Below are 16,284 nucleotides of genomic sequence, written 5' to 3'. Positions count from 1 at the left end.
TCTAGCTTTCCTTCCCCTCAATTCTGATCCATCACACACATACTTAATTGACTGATGATCAGTCAATACAAGGAACTTTGAACCATACAAGTAGTGTCTCCAAACCTTAAGAGCATACACTACAGCATAAAGTTCCTTCTCGAGTGTGGGCCAACGATATTGAGTGTCGTCTAGCTTCTTACTCTCGAAAGCTACAGGTCTGCCCTCTTGGAATAGAGCTGCCCCAATCGCATAATCGCTCGCATCGGCCGGGCAGGATCGGGTAATGTAAGAACGGGTGCTTCCTTGATAGAAAACTTCAAGGTTTCAAAAGCCTTGTTCATTGCATCATTCCAAGGGATCGGCTGTGTAGACCTGCGTCCACGACCTTTCAATATGTTTGTCAGGGGTGCCGTGATATGTGAATAATCACGCACAGATTTTCGAAGAAATACCGTAAATCCTAGGAAAGAACGAAGTTGTTTCACAGTCTGAGGGATAGGCCATTCTAAAACCTTCTGGATACGAGATCCAGATCAATGCTAATACCTTCAGAAGAAATCTTGTGTCCTAAGTAAATGATCTCCTTCATAAAGAAGTCACATTTACTCATCTTGGCATAAAGCTTATGCTGTCTTAGAACAACTAAGACAACCCGGAGGTGTCCTATGTGATCCTCAAGCGTTTTACTATATACCAAGATGTCATCTAAGAACACTACAACAAATTTGCCCAGAAAATCCCTGAACAAATCGTTCATCATCTGCTGAAAAGTAGCAGGAGCATTGGTCAAACCAAAAGGTAATACGAGGAACTCGTAATGACCATACCTAGTCCGGAATGCGGTCCTATCTATGTGTTTAGCATAGATGCGGATTTGATGATAACCCGTACGCAAATCAATCTTAGTGAAATACTTCGCTCCGGCCAAACGGTCTATCAAATCATCGGAACGAGGTAAAGGATAGCGGTTCTTAATTGTGACTTTATTTAATCGTTTATAATCTATACACATTCTCCAGGAAGAATCTTTCTTCTTTCTTAAGAGGACAGGTGCACCCCAAGGTGATTTACTTGGGCGGATATAGCCCATATTCAGGTAATCCTGCAGCTGGATAGCTAACTCATCCTCCTCTACCTGGCTCATCCTATAAGGTGGTACACTGTTAGGTTGAGCCCCTGGGACTAAGTCTATGCGATGATCTACTGCCCGTTTTGGAGGTGAACCTTCCGGCAGTTGAGTTGGGAATACGTCCTTAAAATTATCTAACAACATTCTCAATTCACGGTGTTCAAACACACTTAATTCATTTTTGTTAATTACAGAAACAACAAATGAAGAAAGTGGAATCAAAACACACTGATAGACATCATAATGAGAATTGTTTAATATATTCGGAAGCTGCATCGCAGATACAATAGGTCCCTGAGAAGAGGGAATTTTATCACACTGAATACAAAATTGGGTGTCCTTATCTACAAAAGAAAGCGTATGCTCCGTCCATCCGATCTGAATATTGTGGGTTTTAAACCACGCTATCCCGATCAACAAGTCTACATGCTCGAGATGCATAACATAACATGTAAGAGCTCCCGTGTAGGCCTGAATCCGGATAGGAAGCGCTTCAACCTTGCGATCCCAAAACTGCTTCCCAGCTGGAAGCTGCACCTCATAGGTGTGGTCGCTAGGTACTGTGGACAGCCCCATCTTCTGCACAAATTTGTAATTAACAAAGTTGTGAGAGCTGCCCGGATCAAAGAGAATGTGAACCCGTTGGTCCATAACTTCTCCATAAACTCGGAAAAGATCATGGGAACCAAACAACGAAGTATTGAAAGTACAATTACAAGAGAGTGGGCAGGTAATGACATTTACTGAAATACCTGTCATCGCGACTTGGTTCGCTCCCTTGGCTGCGGTACGTGGACCCGCCTGGAGCTTCGGTCCTAGCACCAATGTTTGGTTCTTGCGCTTAGGACACTCATTCTTTGTGTGGCCCCGCTCCTCGCAATAGAAGCATCGTCCTTCTTTCTTGAGCCTCAGAGTGCGAAGGAAACGGGCTTTACCATTCTTGGCTGGAGTCAAGTTTTTCTTGGAGGCGTTGTCCGTAGACTTCGTCTCCCCAATACCAGTCGTATGCTGAAAGAACTTGCGTTTGTTCTTTCCACTCGTGTCGGAAACTGTGGTTGCTTTGGCACCGGCCATGGTATCATCGTATATGTGCGCATAAGTCATGGCCTCCTGCAACGTTGTGCATTTGTTGTTCTTTATCTGCAACTTGTAGGAGTCTAGCAAACCATCCACGAAGAAACCTAACAAGGTCACTGGATCCATCTTAGTAGCCCTGGTTTGCAAATCCCGAAATCTTTGAAGATAAACTTCAAAGGTCAAGTTTAATTTTGACATATCGAGGGCTTTGAGCTTGCCAACGATATCGTAATCATTCTCCTTCTTCAGGAACTCCTTCCTGAAGATCCCTTCAAAATCTGTCCATGTATCGGGCTTAGGCTGGAGTTCCTTCCACCATAGCAAGGCTTTACCTGACATGAACCCTGCTGCTAGCTGGATCTTCTTCTCATCTGGATATGGGTGGAACTGGAAGTGTACCTGCCACTTGTGTAACCAAGTGTCAACTACCTCCTTTGTTCTCGACTTTTGGTCGCCCGAAAAAGGGTCTGGAGTTATATTCGGGCCTAGCACTGAAGCCATGGCATCCACATGCGTGAGTGCCTGCACAGTGCTAGCCAGAAGGGTGAGAGTTGCTTGAATTCCCTGGAGTTGCTGTGTCAACCCCGTTTGATTTGCATTGACCTGCTCAAATTTTCCATCTAGAGCAGTCGTAAATTCACTGAAGGCCTTTTTGGTTATCAGGTCATCATAGAGACCCTGATCCTCCTCTCCCACAGGAGTGTAATCCAAATCCTGCTCTCCCATGGTGAACTCGGGATTTGCAGCATCAGACATGACTGAAATCTGATTTGAATACGAACTGAGAGAAAATAACTGACTGAAACAAAGTGCAGAGGAGAATGGAGCAGGAGAATGGAGCAGAGGAAAACCGTCCCAAGAGATGCCGATGGAAAGAGATGCTGGAACCTGGCGAATCGGAAGCCCACGAATCCCGAGACCTCTCTGAACCCGCTACCGGATGCACGTGCTGAATCCTGCAGCAACTGTGTTGCTGATGTGGCCGTACGGTCTGCTGATGTGGCTGTACGGCTGCTGATGCAGGCCGTACAGATGCTGACGGAGGCTGTACAGTTGCTGACGTGGACTGTACGGCGTCCGTACAGTCTGCGGGTACCGGCTCGGAGCAGGGGGTGCTGACGCAGGGTTCGCTGCTGTAGGTACCGTACGGAAGCGAGCAGGGTACGGCTGCTGACGCAAGCAGTGTACGGCTGACGCAGGCTGTACGGTGCAGAAGCAGAGCTGGCGCAGGCAAGGTACGGCTGACGCAGGCTGGCGCAAGCTGGCTCGCGATTCGAGGAGCTGTTTCAAGTCTCTAGGCTAGGCTGTGGGTAGGCTGGTACCCTGCCCCATCTATATAGGGAGCAGGGCAGCCTTATTTGGAAGCTCTGCTTCCAAAAAAGGTCAAGCTCCCCTAGCTTTAGAGGGGGTGCTTTTTTCGGAAAAAGCACCCTCTGCGCAGGCTGCACACAGCCCTCTACGCAGGCTGTACACAGCCTGTTCGCTGCCCTTTGAGCCTCTCCTTGCACCCACCTGTTACCGTACTGCCCTAGGCATCACCTCTACACCTCCCTTGCAGCCTTTTCGCCTCTCTCTCCTACCTTTCTGCTCTCTCCGCTTCCTACAGCCTTCTCTCACAGGCCCTTTCAGGGATCTCGAATTCTCTCCCTCCTTTTCTTCTTCCTTTTCCCTCATATCTGTCCACCCCTCCTATCCCAGGTACCCAGCAGAAAACGCAGCAACAGATTTCGAAATTTAGGGCATACCTGGAGGAAAAATCCGTCAAAAATTCCCACGTCATAAGTTCCTACCTCAGGAGTTGGCTCTGATACCAACTGACACGTCCCAGCACTCCTGAAACCCCTGATCTGCAAAACAACCACACACAACATGAGATCTGAGCAGGCTGCTCACCACCCAACCATGACATCTACGGGATGTGATCCCGAATCAGAAGATGTCCCCTCCGAGCCACGAGCTGAGCTACTGGCACGAACTCCCAATCAGATCCAAACCAGCCTGGTGTCCCATACCACCAGGTGGCGCTGTGAAGCCCTGGATCTGCCACTGGGCCTTGGGCTACGCTAAGATGCAGGGGCGCGTCCGCGACTCAATCCAGGAACAGCAGACCTGGCACCTGGGAACGAGACTTGCTCCCAACTGCACACTGAGAACTGAACCCCCTGGGCCTCTTTTATAGACTCGGGCCCTGAGCGCCAAAAATAGCGAAGACCTATAAATAGTTCGTACCCTTGCCACTCAACCTGAGAACCTGCCTAGCTCTAAGCCTCCCCAGGCTAACCTGAGCTAGTTCTGTGTACCTAGTATACGTCAGATACCAATCCGTGCACATGACACCCTTGAGGGGGGGTTTGATGGGGTATCTCAAGGTGTATGCCCCAGGCACACATTGGGATCTATGTATGTGTGCTAGGGGCACAGTTAGGTGCCCATAAGCACTGTTAGGTGGTGGTAGATGCCACATAGGATGATTGAGAGATTCTAGGAGCTGATTGTGGAGCTTGGTGGCTCATGTAGAGGTGCCCACATATGGACCTCACCCTTCTTCATTCTAATGCAATTCTCTCATTTCGTGTTCAGCTTCATGCTTTCCTTTCACTTCTCCAACAGTCTTGTTGCTCGTGATCTTCTTCTTGGAATGGGGACTTATCTTCATGCTCGTTTTCCCAACGTTTCTTTTGGCAGGAGGTTGTGGTTGTTACGGTGATATGCCTCTACATAGGATTATTTTCAGTTTTTTAGTTGGTGTCATTACTGGGATTTATGGTCTCTATATCATGCCCGTAACATTCATTTGTACGGGCTTTCCTCACTCGATTTTTATTGTGTCTTTCGTTCCTCCCTGCATCAGTCCTTTCAGGACACACATTTTCTTGGAGATCTTTCTCTAGCCCAGCTAGAAGTGTTCTTTCACTGTTTTTAGTTTGAATAGTAGCTGCTCTAGCTAGTGAATGTTCATTTTTTTGCAATGAGATATTGGTTTTTACCCCCCAAAAAAAGTGTGTGTGTGTAGGCCTGGGCTTTTCTAAGTATAGATATTCTTCTTCTCTCCTTGTATATCTCTTTTGAAGCTTCAATGTAAGACGAACTGCTTCCATGCAATATTTACAACTTACCTCTTTGTAATGCTGCATCATTTACTCTTTACCCTTTTTAGTTTGCAGTTTATGCACCTCCATTTGCATTGAATTCGCGGAAGTATTCACACCGAGATAGTTGCAAAGTAAATTTTGTGAGCTTTTGGTAGGACGTTGAAGCAATAAACATTTAAACTTGAACAGGTGAAATTTGTCTGTGCAAGGGCTGCTCCTGCAGCTCAAGTTTTGGGAAGAAACCAGTCTTATGCTGTGAATAGTTTTCGGAGAGCTTCTGGTGCTACTGCTCAACAGCAGGTTGAGGGGAAGTATGAATCCCTTTCCTTGCACAATTTACCAATGAATTTCTGATTTTGAACAATGGTGAATTGTTGAAAAGTTGTGTCATACAGTTAATGTCTCTTGTGGGTCCATCTTGTAAAATATTATATTGAATGTCTAGCATAATAATTTCGGATATGGTTTTTCTGTTTTACTGACATTTCTTGGAATGACCTGAGCAGACATGGAGGGCATGCTGTACTTGCTCCTTTTACAGCAGCTTGGCAGACTACAGTGACCACTCCCCTGGTTATAGAAAAATCAGAGGTAAATGACAAGGCAAAGTAAGATTGAAGTGTAATATGAATTTTGTAATGAGGCGAGCAGGCAAAAGGTTTGGTAAAAAGCAACCAGACAAAGTCGTCCAGGATGTGTTCTACCCAAAGTAGAAAATTGAAACTCCTCATTATGTAGTACTTAAGATGCTTGTAGTTTCCAACAATTTTATACTTCGCTTGAAATCACAGTTTACACTTTGAACCATGTCTATCTTTTATCAGTATCACTGATTTGATCTCATAGGTTTGAGTCGTTATTGACACTTTTCAGGGAGTATATGTGTATGATACTACTGGAAAAAAATATCTCGATACTCTTGCTGGCCTTTGGTGCACATCATTAGGCAAGTCTTCTTTGTGGTCAAGTTTACAGAGTGTATCTTGCCAATCTGGTCGAGTTCTGCAAAACTTGAAAGCAGGGTTTTTGAAGATAAGAGGAGTTGGAATATAATTGACATTGCATGCTTTTGGAAACTTGTATTATTATGTTAATCCAATCCTTGAACCTTGTTGGCTGACTCTTTGAAACCTTGAGATGAGGAAGCTTGTTCCAATGGTTTACATCTTTGACATCTCTCAAAATTCTGCTAACAAAGGTATAGTTTGCATCCTACCGAGAATATGACTGAAAGAATGTTAAATTGCCAGGGGGGAATGAGCCTCGTCTCATCAAGGCTGCAATGAATCAAATGAACACTTTACCATTCTATCATTCATTTTGGAACCGTATTACAAGGCCTACGCTGGTATATCCTTGTCTCTGATGGCTTGTTAATAGCACCATTTACATGCTTCGTGCTATGTTTATACACTCAGTTAGTCATTGGTTTAAGCTGTTTATTTGCAGGAACTGTCACAAGAGTTACTCGATCTCTTCACACCCACAAAGATGGCAAAAGTGTTCTTTACAAATGATGGATCAGAGGCCAATGACACCCAGGTGAGGTAGAGGCGTGCGTATGCTCTGTGTGTATTTGTGTGTGTGTGTGTGAGTTTCCGTGAGGTGTGTGAGAGAGAGAGGAGACAGCCTGCCGCAACAGCTCTAGACCCTCCCCCAACCAGCCCGTGAGCCTCAGCTTCCTGTTACGCTGCATCAGAGCTCAAAACACGATGTTTTGGAGCAGCTACTACCTGCCGTACAGCCCGCCAGAGCCCCGTACAGATTCCGTACAGGTGTACGGCCTGTACGGACTGTTTCGCCTGCTACAGTTTGCTGCTACCAGTTCATCTCCGGCTCCTAGATCGATTTCATACAGGGATTTTCTAGCGGACTACATCTATACACTGATTTTGAAGGCTTTTTGCTCCCGTTTCTCTCCTCTTGGGTCCCTGGGTCCGGTGCACCTTTCCCATCGCCAAAATCTTCCCTTTTTCTCTGAAATATAGTTCATCTGGGAATTTTTCTCTCTTTTCCTCTATAAAACTGTTTTTATCTTCTCTTGACCTCTACATCTCTCTTTCCTCTCTTTCTCCTTATAAATACACTCCTTTTCTCTTCTCTGTGGGCTTCTTGCGGGCTTTTTTTGGGACTGGTTTTTTTCTCCACTATCACTTTACAGGTACCTCCTTTCTAGGTTCCACTTTTTACAAAGATATGGCTGACTATTCCTATGAAAAAACTTTTCAAAAGGATCGTTCAGTTCATTGTAAGAAGCAAAAGCAGGCTGAGGGTCAGCATGACCCGGTACATGATTCTCTTGAGGTACAACTGGTCTATGATGTCATGCATGAAGGATTTGCAGACACAAGAAAAGAGTGGAAAGACTCGGTTCCATTGGTTGGCCTCATGGTTGAAGTGGATGAAATTGTGGATCCAGTTAGAGAATATGCCAAAAATGCAGTCATTTTATTTTTTCTAGGCCGGATGCCACCTGCTACAGAGATAGGCAACTGGTTGACTCGCACACTAGCTGGCTCGTTTGTTCGCAAGGTACACTATGCAGCCAGGGGTTTTTTTGAGGTCATTATGGTGGATGAGATACACAGACAAATGCTTTTGGAACATTCGCCCCTCTTTTTTGGGCAGCAAATGGTGCACGTATTACCATGGTCTCCCACAAAGGATTTTCAGGCTTTAATCCGACACAGATGTTTGGTCTGGGTTGAAGTTGTAGACTTCCCGCAATGCATGGCTTCACTCTTGCCTAAAATTGTAGCAACTTTAGGCAAAGTGGTCTGCCCACCACGGCCTAATGGCAACTCGAATAGATTTTGCATTCTCTGGGATACTGATAATCCCACACCAGACTCTTATTCAGTCACGGTGAACAATGTAGACATGGGAAGTGCTTTTTATAAACTGAAATGGGGATTATTTGCAGGGGCTTGTTTTGACTGTAAAAAATTTGGACACATGGCTTCACAGTGTCCAATGAATCAACATAAAATGCCTCCTGTTACTTTGCCTGTTCAAATGCCTACTAAAGGTGCTCCTACCTCCATTGCAAGTAAAAACAAAGGTAGTAGATATTTTTTTGGAAGTCAGGATAAAGGCAAAGCTCCGGTGGTTTTAAATGGGAATGTTTCTTCACATTCACCTCCTGCTATTCAACCCTCAACAAAAGGACAGAAACCTCCAACTGATGGATGGCAAAGTCTAAGAAAAGTTATTTCTGCTCGAAGACTTCCACCTCCTCGCACTTGGAATGGTGAGTGGAAACACCCCAGAGATCAATACAGGAATTGGGATCACATGGGCTGCAGTGACAGCTAGCAGAACACTCTTCCTTGAAGAAGAGGTTGCTGCTTTGCTGTCTACTCTTCAGGTGGATATTTCTTCTCAGGGAAGAAGCCTTGACCTTGAGATAGAAATGCAGGGCTGACATCATGAAGTTTGCTGTTGTACATAGCTGTTATTTTACTATAAATATCTGTAAATATGATTGCTCATATCAAATGTTTTACACTCAATGTCCAGGGGATGTGTGACAGTAGGAAATGGAAATCTGTGTGGCTGTATATCAATAGATTTCAGCCTGACATAGTGGCATTACAAGAACACAACCAACATGTCTATGCAGGAAAGACAGGTCACTACTGTGGCTATGATATTTTCTATGCTGGGGAGCACTCTTTCTTAGGGGTAGTCTTTCTGATCAAACATGAGCTTCAACCAGTTATTGCTTTAAATGACAATAAAGGCAGATGGCTTATTCTTCAATGCATCATTGAAGGAGAGGTGTTTGAATTTGCTTCTGTCTATGCACCTCAATCCTCTCGAGAAAGAACTGCAATTTGGGATGCCATGTAACAATATCCATGGAGATATCATGCCTTTATATGTGGGGATTTCAATAATGCTCCACAATAGGGTGACAATACCTCTAGACATACTCATATGTTAACCCCTGAAAGGCATGCATGGTCTCAATTACTGATGCATCTTGATTTGGTTGATCTCTGGAAGGAATTGCAGCCTTTGTCACCCGGATACACCTTCCAACATAATGCCCTTTCTTCTTATCAAGCACGTTTGGATCGATGGTATAGTGTAGCTCTGCAACAAAATGGTGATGTTACATGCAAAATGTGGATTGACTATGCCTTTGTGCATTCAGATCATGCACCTCTATGGTTGAGGTTATCCTTTCATGATATGCCAGATGATAGACTGCCACAAAGGCGGCATCTGATCGTGAACAATAGCTATTTGCAACATGCTGCTTTCAAGGCCATGGTTATTGAAGCATCTCATTCTCTGTCATCTCGCAGCCATATTGATATTGATAATGCATGGGATTCTTTTGGTTCCAAAATGCAAGTTGTGATTAGAGGTTATGGCAAGTCTTACATAAAGACTCTGAGGGAAACTATTGCTCAGGCCAAATTCACTTGTCAGGACCTCACTGAACTCAGCCATCTTTGTTCGTTGTCCCTGCATGAGGAAACAACACTATGCTAAGCTAGACATTGTCTTAAACTCAATGATCACAGGAAACTGGCTAAATGGGAGACTAGAGCAAGACAAAGAGCCTTTATAGATAAAGGCTACTGTTCCAAACAAATTTTCAAAAGCTTGCATCAGAGAAGATTAAAAACAGAAATTTGCAGGGTGCTTATGCCTGATGGTTCATGGACTACCTCACTGTTACAGCTTGCTTCTGATCATTTCTGTCAGCAGTTTGGTTCTGCAGTTCCTCCCTCGCAGCAGGTTTTGGTTGCACGAAATTTACTGTTACAGCATGTTTGTCCTATTATTTCCACTACTCAAGCTTTGGAATTGGAGGAACCTTTTACTGAGAGGGAATTGTCTGATGCAATCAAATCCTGTGGTAGATGGAAATCTCCAGGATGGGATGGTCTTACAGTTGAGTTTTTTCTAGAATATTGGCCTCTTTTGAAGCATACATTGCTGCATATGGTGAACGCTACTTGGCAAAATCAGAAAATGCCAGACACATGGAAGAGAGGTCTTGTTAAACTCCTCCCAAAAAAGCAAATTTGTGAATTTTTGGCCGACTGGAGACCTATCACCCTTATGCCAGTCATTTACAAAGTTACTACCAAAATGATTGTTGATCGGCTAAAGGGGTTTTTACATGATGGGTTGCATCCTGCGCAATATGGTTTTGTTCCGCGTAGGCATATCACAGATAACATTGCTAATGCCTATGTTGGAATTGAATATGCCAAATACGCGCAGCAGGACGTTTTGCTATTGCAAGTTGATATTGCCAAAGCCTTTGATACTGTTAAGTGGGACTTTATTTCATCGACTATGCAGACATTGGGATTTGGCACAAAAATGCAGCAAGTTATCACTTGGCTATATCAAGATAGTAAAGCTGCCTTCATACAATCAGGAGATATTTCTACAACCTGGACTCTTGGTTGTTCTGTTAGGCAAGGCTGTCCCCTAAGTGCTTTACTTTTTGCCATAGCCACTCATCCAATGCTTCAATATCTAGACCACCTTTTGGACACTGACCAGTTGCACGGTTTGGAGATTCCTGGCAGTCATAGCATGATCGCTCAAGCATATGCTGATGATTCTTTCTTTACCCCAAAAAATACTCAGAGTGATCTGTCCATGATTATGCAGGCTCTTTCTACATATGGATTGGCTACTGGTCTTCGGGTCAATTTTCAGAAATCAAAATTGTTGCCGTTGCATGCTCATGAATGGCACAATCTTTTGTGGCCTGGGGAAATTGTTCCCGCTTCTCAATTGATTCGACATCTTGGCTATCCTCTAGGTTGGGGACTCACCCATTCTCAACAAATTGACTGGGTGCTCACAAAGTTGAGGGCAAAACTTGAATATTGGAAGCTTGCAACTTGGCCATTACATGTTCGTTTGCGAATAACACAATCCATTTTGATAGCATACATGCAATTTTATCTGCCTCTCATTATGTTCACTAAGGCAGATCTGGTTTCCTTTATGCCAGCTATGATGGAAATTTTCTGGTGTTTAAAAATGACAAGAAAAGTCTCAGATTACTCTCTATGCATCGTCTCTGTTCTCCAAAGATGCACGGGGGTCTGAACATTCTCAATATTCAAATGCATTTACTTGCTCACAGAGGGAAAATGATGTTGCAGTTTATGCAAGGAGATCAGCCTTGGGCTTTCATGATCCGCTCTCTTTTATTACATATTCATACTTTTGCCTTTGGGCATTGGCAGCCTACTCAGTGGGATTTCTTATTTGGCTCTATCCAAGGCAAGATCAGAGGCTGCCCTTTTGTCTCTCGTCTGCTTCTTGATTGGAAACATATTTTATCCCACTTGGAATGGAATGGCCGGGATTCTTTGTCGGGAAATTCTTTGAGGGCTGAGAATATTTATTGGTCTAAAGTATTCCACCCTTCTTTGGCCATACAAGAACCCAGACGTTCTCATTTTCTCTCTTTCAAAGGCATTTCTTCTGTGGCAGATGTACTTCAGGATGATGGCAATCTTTTATGCTTTTCTATGGCTGCTAGCAAATACGGTTTGGGAGCTCATTATCGTCCTTTATGGCATAGGATTTCAGCAATGCTTCAACCGTTCTTGCCGGTACCTCGTTTGGAACTTCAGAATAGGCTTGAGGATTGGATTTTACATTCTTCTTTCTCTTCAGCCCATCCTTTGAAGCTCTCACATATCACAGTGTCATCTCTGTATAAAGTATTATTATTTCCGCCTTGGATTTCTGACAGAGCAAATACTGTTTGGCATATGGATCGCCCACTAAAGTGGTGGAGTAAACGACTGCGTCTCCTTTGGCATTATAAAGTCCCTCTTTGGCAACAACTTTTCCTTTGGCGAGTCTTGCTTGGCATTTTTTTATCTGGCCAGTGACTCGCACATAGACATATTGCTCCGGCTGTTTGCCACAGATGCCTACACTATACTGAATCTGTGCTTCACATCTTTTGGTTCTGTCCACACACTTGTGACTTCATCGCTCTCATCCGACAGAGGCTTCGAGTGAGATTTCCTACTGTTACTTTTGGCAGGTTTTTCTGGTGGTTTGGTTTTCATCCAGCTAGACAGGGTTTTGACTTATTTTTTGTATGGGTTCGCTACTGGGCACTGTGGACTTTATGGATGGACAGAAATCATAGTCTTTGGTGATCCCCTATTTTCATCTTTTGTTTTTTTCAAACGATCTCTACAGCAATCATTCTATGATTGCGTCAGACTCGTTTGATTGATCAGGATGTATATACAGCTTATACTGAGATCTTCAGTTGAGTAGTAGTTACTCCACTTTTGAAGTAACTATGAATGTAATTATTTTACAGCAATAAAAGATTTCTTCCTACAAAAAAAAAGTGTGTGTGTCTAGAGATGCAATGGTATCCCTGGAGACAACATGCTTTTATTTGTGGAGATTTTAAGAATGCTTCCCATCAGGGAGATAATACTTCTAGTAATACTCATATGTTGGCCTCTGAGAGACATCATTGGTCTCAATTATTGCTTCAGCTCAGCCTTGTTGATCTTTGGAAGGAATCACAGCCCATGTTGCCAAGCTACACTTTCCAACATAATGCACAATCTTCTTATTAGGCTCGGCTGGATCGTTGGTATAAGGTTAACCCTCATCATTATGATTATCTCGCTACTAAAATGTGGGTGGATTATGCCTTTACGCATTCAGATCATGCCCCTCTATGCTTGAGGTTACCATTTCATGAAATGCCAGATTATAGGCTGTCACAAAGAAGGCTGCTCATTATTAGCAACAGTTACTTGGAGCATGATGCATACAAGGCAATGGTTTGTGATGCTTTTCAGCCTCTTTCACACCAGAGTCCCATTGATATTGATTATGCCTGGGATGCTTTTGTTGCTAGAATGCAAGTAGTTATTCGTGATTATGGCAAAAATTACATGAAAAGCTTGAGGGACACTGTAGCTCAGGCAAAAAACACTGATCAATCTTTGACTAAGCTCAATCACTTTTGCCCTTTGTGTATGGAAGAAAACACGTCTTTATGTTGGGCTAAACACTGTCTGCAATGTAATGATTACAGAAAAATCACAAAATGGGAGGCAAGAGCATGCAAGAGGGCCTTCTTAGATAAAGGTCGTTCGTCAAAAGAGTTTTTTAAAAGCTTACACTACAAGAGGCACTCTAAAAGTATTTCCCCTGCCCTTATGCCTGGTGGTGTTTGGACTTCCTCTTGAGCACAACTTGCTGCAGCTTGTGTCACTCACTTTTCTCGACAGTTCGGACATGCAGATGGGACCCCTTCACAAGTTCTTTCAGCACAGAGACACCTATTACAACATGTCTCTCCCATTGTTTCTCCTGCACAGGCTTTGGAGCTAGAAAGTCCTTTCACTGAAAGAGGGTTATCTGATGCAGTAGTAGATGGAAATCTTGTGGTCTCACTGTTAAATTTTTTCTTGCATATTGGGATATCTTCAAGTCTACTTTGCTGCGTATGATCAATTGCACTTGGCAAAATCAACACATGCCGGATTCCTGTAAGAAGGGGCTTGTAAAGCTTCTTCCTAAGAAGCAAATATGTGAATCTTTGGTTGATTGGAGGCCTATCACTCTCATGCCCGTTATTTATAAGATCGTCACTAAAATGGTGGTTGATCGTATTAAAGGATATTTACATGATGGCCTTCATCTAGTGCAAAATGGTCTAGAGATTCATGCAAGTTGCACTGATGGTTGCTCGAGCTTATGCGGATGATTCCTTTTTTACTCTGCAAAATACTGGGAGGGATCTTTCTTCCCTTATGCATGCTATATGGTCTGGTTGCTGGACTTCATGTGAATTTTTAGAAATCTAGGTTGTTGCCACTGCATTCTAAAGACTGGCATAGTCTTTTATGGCCGGGGGAATTTATCCCGCCTACTCAGCTGCTTCGCCATCTTGGTTATCCTTTGGGTTGGATGATTACTCGTCGCCAACAAACTGACTGGGTACTTGCAAAATTGAAGAAAAAGCTTGAATACTGGAAGTTAGCAACTTGGCCATTGCATGTTCGGCTATGGATTGTCCAATCTATTTTGGTGGCATACATTCAGTTCTACTTGCCTTCATAGTTTTTACCATACTTTACCATGGGGAAACTTGAGTACCTTATGAAGTTATGGGATCGGATCACTATGAAATTTGAGAGATTGGACATTGAGTGGGGGTGGTAGAGAATCAATGCTCCACCTTTTGGACAGCCACCCAGATCTAGATATTTGTCACCTTACTGCACATCAGGCGCATCATCCAATTCTTTGCAACTTCTCATGTGGGATTCATTTCTCTTTGCTTCTTTCCATAGTGTAGGCCCCTAGTCCCATCTAGGTTAGCGGGTCTCTCTAGAGTTCTGGCATTTGTGCTTGTAGAAATATATGATATATTTATGGGACTATCCTGATCTGTAGAGGTCTTATTGGTCTTGCTCCGGGCTTGGGAAAGCAGCATGTTGGGGACAATGGATAGTGCAAACCAGCTGTTCTTTTTTGTTCTGAGTTGGAGGACAAGGTGATGCACATGCTGGAAGATTGGTTGGATCCTACAAGACATGCCCTACGGGTTGTTGTCATGGATGAGACCTTGCATGAGCCTATTTTCTTGTCGGATATGCTAGGACTTGGAAGATTCTTTTTTTCCCCCCAAAAAGATCACTTCATTAAGTATGATTGAAAACCGCAAGAGCAAGCTCTAATGCGGGAGTACAACATGCCATGCATGAGAAGAAAATAAACAGCTCAAAAAGAGCTAACAAAAATCGAAGGTGGAGGCTGAAAATCTCAACCTTGAACAAGACTTAGAGAAGAAGGGAGATCCTCTCCAAACTCTAAAGAAGGTAGCCCTCCTGGCAGGAGCTGCTCTGGAGGATCCCTGCATGCTCGACCAGATGGCCATCAACGTATGTATAGTATCACTGGCCATAGACTGGAGGGGATGAACCTGTGAACCCTCCATCACCTTTGTACATCTGGCCCTCCATATATGCCATGCTGTAATGCTAGCCAGAATCTCCCATGATGTGTCTACCGAGGCATGAACAGCTCTGAAAGGAGTGAAAGGAACATCCTAAAGGGAACACGAGTCCACAGAGTGTCGTTGTATAATGAAGGCTGAATCTGAGTCATGTACCCCGAGAAACACCTGAGGGCCAGTGACTTGGAAGATTCTTGATCTCAATTCGTGTGGATATAGATGCCCTGCTAAGTGGGGTCAAATATGGACATTGGATGAGATAGTGCAGGACCTTTATGTGACCAATTCAAGTTTGATTGCATGGATAACGAAGAGGGTTTGGAGTCAGTGGTGCTTTTGTTACATTACTGCACTGGTGCTGTGACTGCTCACCGTCCAAAACCCCTTCGAATCCAGTAGATAAGAGACTTTGTTGTAGGCCTCGAGTTGTAGGGGAGCCCTGTTTGCTGCTCTCCCTCCCCACCCTAACGGATTGTGCAGCCTTGTTCTAAGAATGTTCATAAGTTTCATGATCGTGCTAGGCAGCAGCCTTTGGCTAAGGTTGTTGTAGCTATCAATTCTTTGTCTTTTTTCTTTTCTTTTACTTTTCATAAGAAAGATGTGTTTCAGGAAAAACTAGTTCTTAAGAAATAGATGGCAGCTTGCAGGTGAAGCTGGTTTGGTACTACAACAATGCCCTAGGAAGGCCACATAAGAAGAAAATAATTGCCCGCCAAAAAGCGTAAATTTCTTTCCCAGATTTTTGAGTTGGAAGGACTCTTCTGCTGAAGAGATGGGTATATTCATTAATCATGCCTTTTGGTTGGCAGTTATCACGGTTCAACTGTGGTGGCAGCGAGTCTATCAGGGTACCTTTCTCTCTGGTGAAAGAGCATGTGATCTATTTGTGATTTTTTCTCAAAAGATGCTTATGCCCCATAGTTTAACTTTTTATATATGTTGTACAATCTTCTACCTTCATACATTTCAAGCCAATCTTTACTATTCGTGGTTTATTGTTTTTGCAG

The 16,284-nt window shown here is 43.7% G+C and overlaps 1 protein-coding gene across 1 annotated transcript in view; it reads left to right on the top strand.

Annotated features, from left to right (window-relative positions):
• Positions 1-16,284, top strand: part of POP2 (Pyridoxal phosphate (PLP)-dependent transferases superfamily protein) — a 131,151-nt gene that overhangs the window by 15,507 nt on the left and 99,360 nt on the right. Inside the window, exons 2-8 of the mRNA XM_087395108.1 lie at positions 5,470-5,591; positions 5,787-5,871; positions 6,154-6,226; positions 6,531-6,628; positions 6,730-6,822; positions 15,925-15,998; positions 16,087-16,125. Of these exons, the coding sequence (XP_087251234.1) occupies positions 5,470-5,591; positions 5,787-5,871; positions 6,154-6,226; positions 6,531-6,628; positions 6,730-6,822; positions 15,925-15,998; positions 16,087-16,125 (584 nt within the window). The remainder of the gene's footprint in view (positions 1-5,469; positions 5,592-5,786; positions 5,872-6,153; positions 6,227-6,530; positions 6,629-6,729; positions 6,823-15,924; positions 15,999-16,086; positions 16,126-16,284) is intronic.

This window comes from Dipteris shenzhenensis, chromosome 24, assembly GCF_047967505.1.
Source record: "Dipteris shenzhenensis isolate YYH24624 ecotype China chromosome 24, Dip_SZ_1.0, whole genome shotgun sequence".
Taxonomy (NCBI): Eukaryota; Viridiplantae; Streptophyta; class Polypodiopsida; order Gleicheniales; family Dipteridaceae; genus Dipteris; species Dipteris shenzhenensis.
This window is presented reverse-complemented; position numbering and strand designations above follow the sequence as displayed.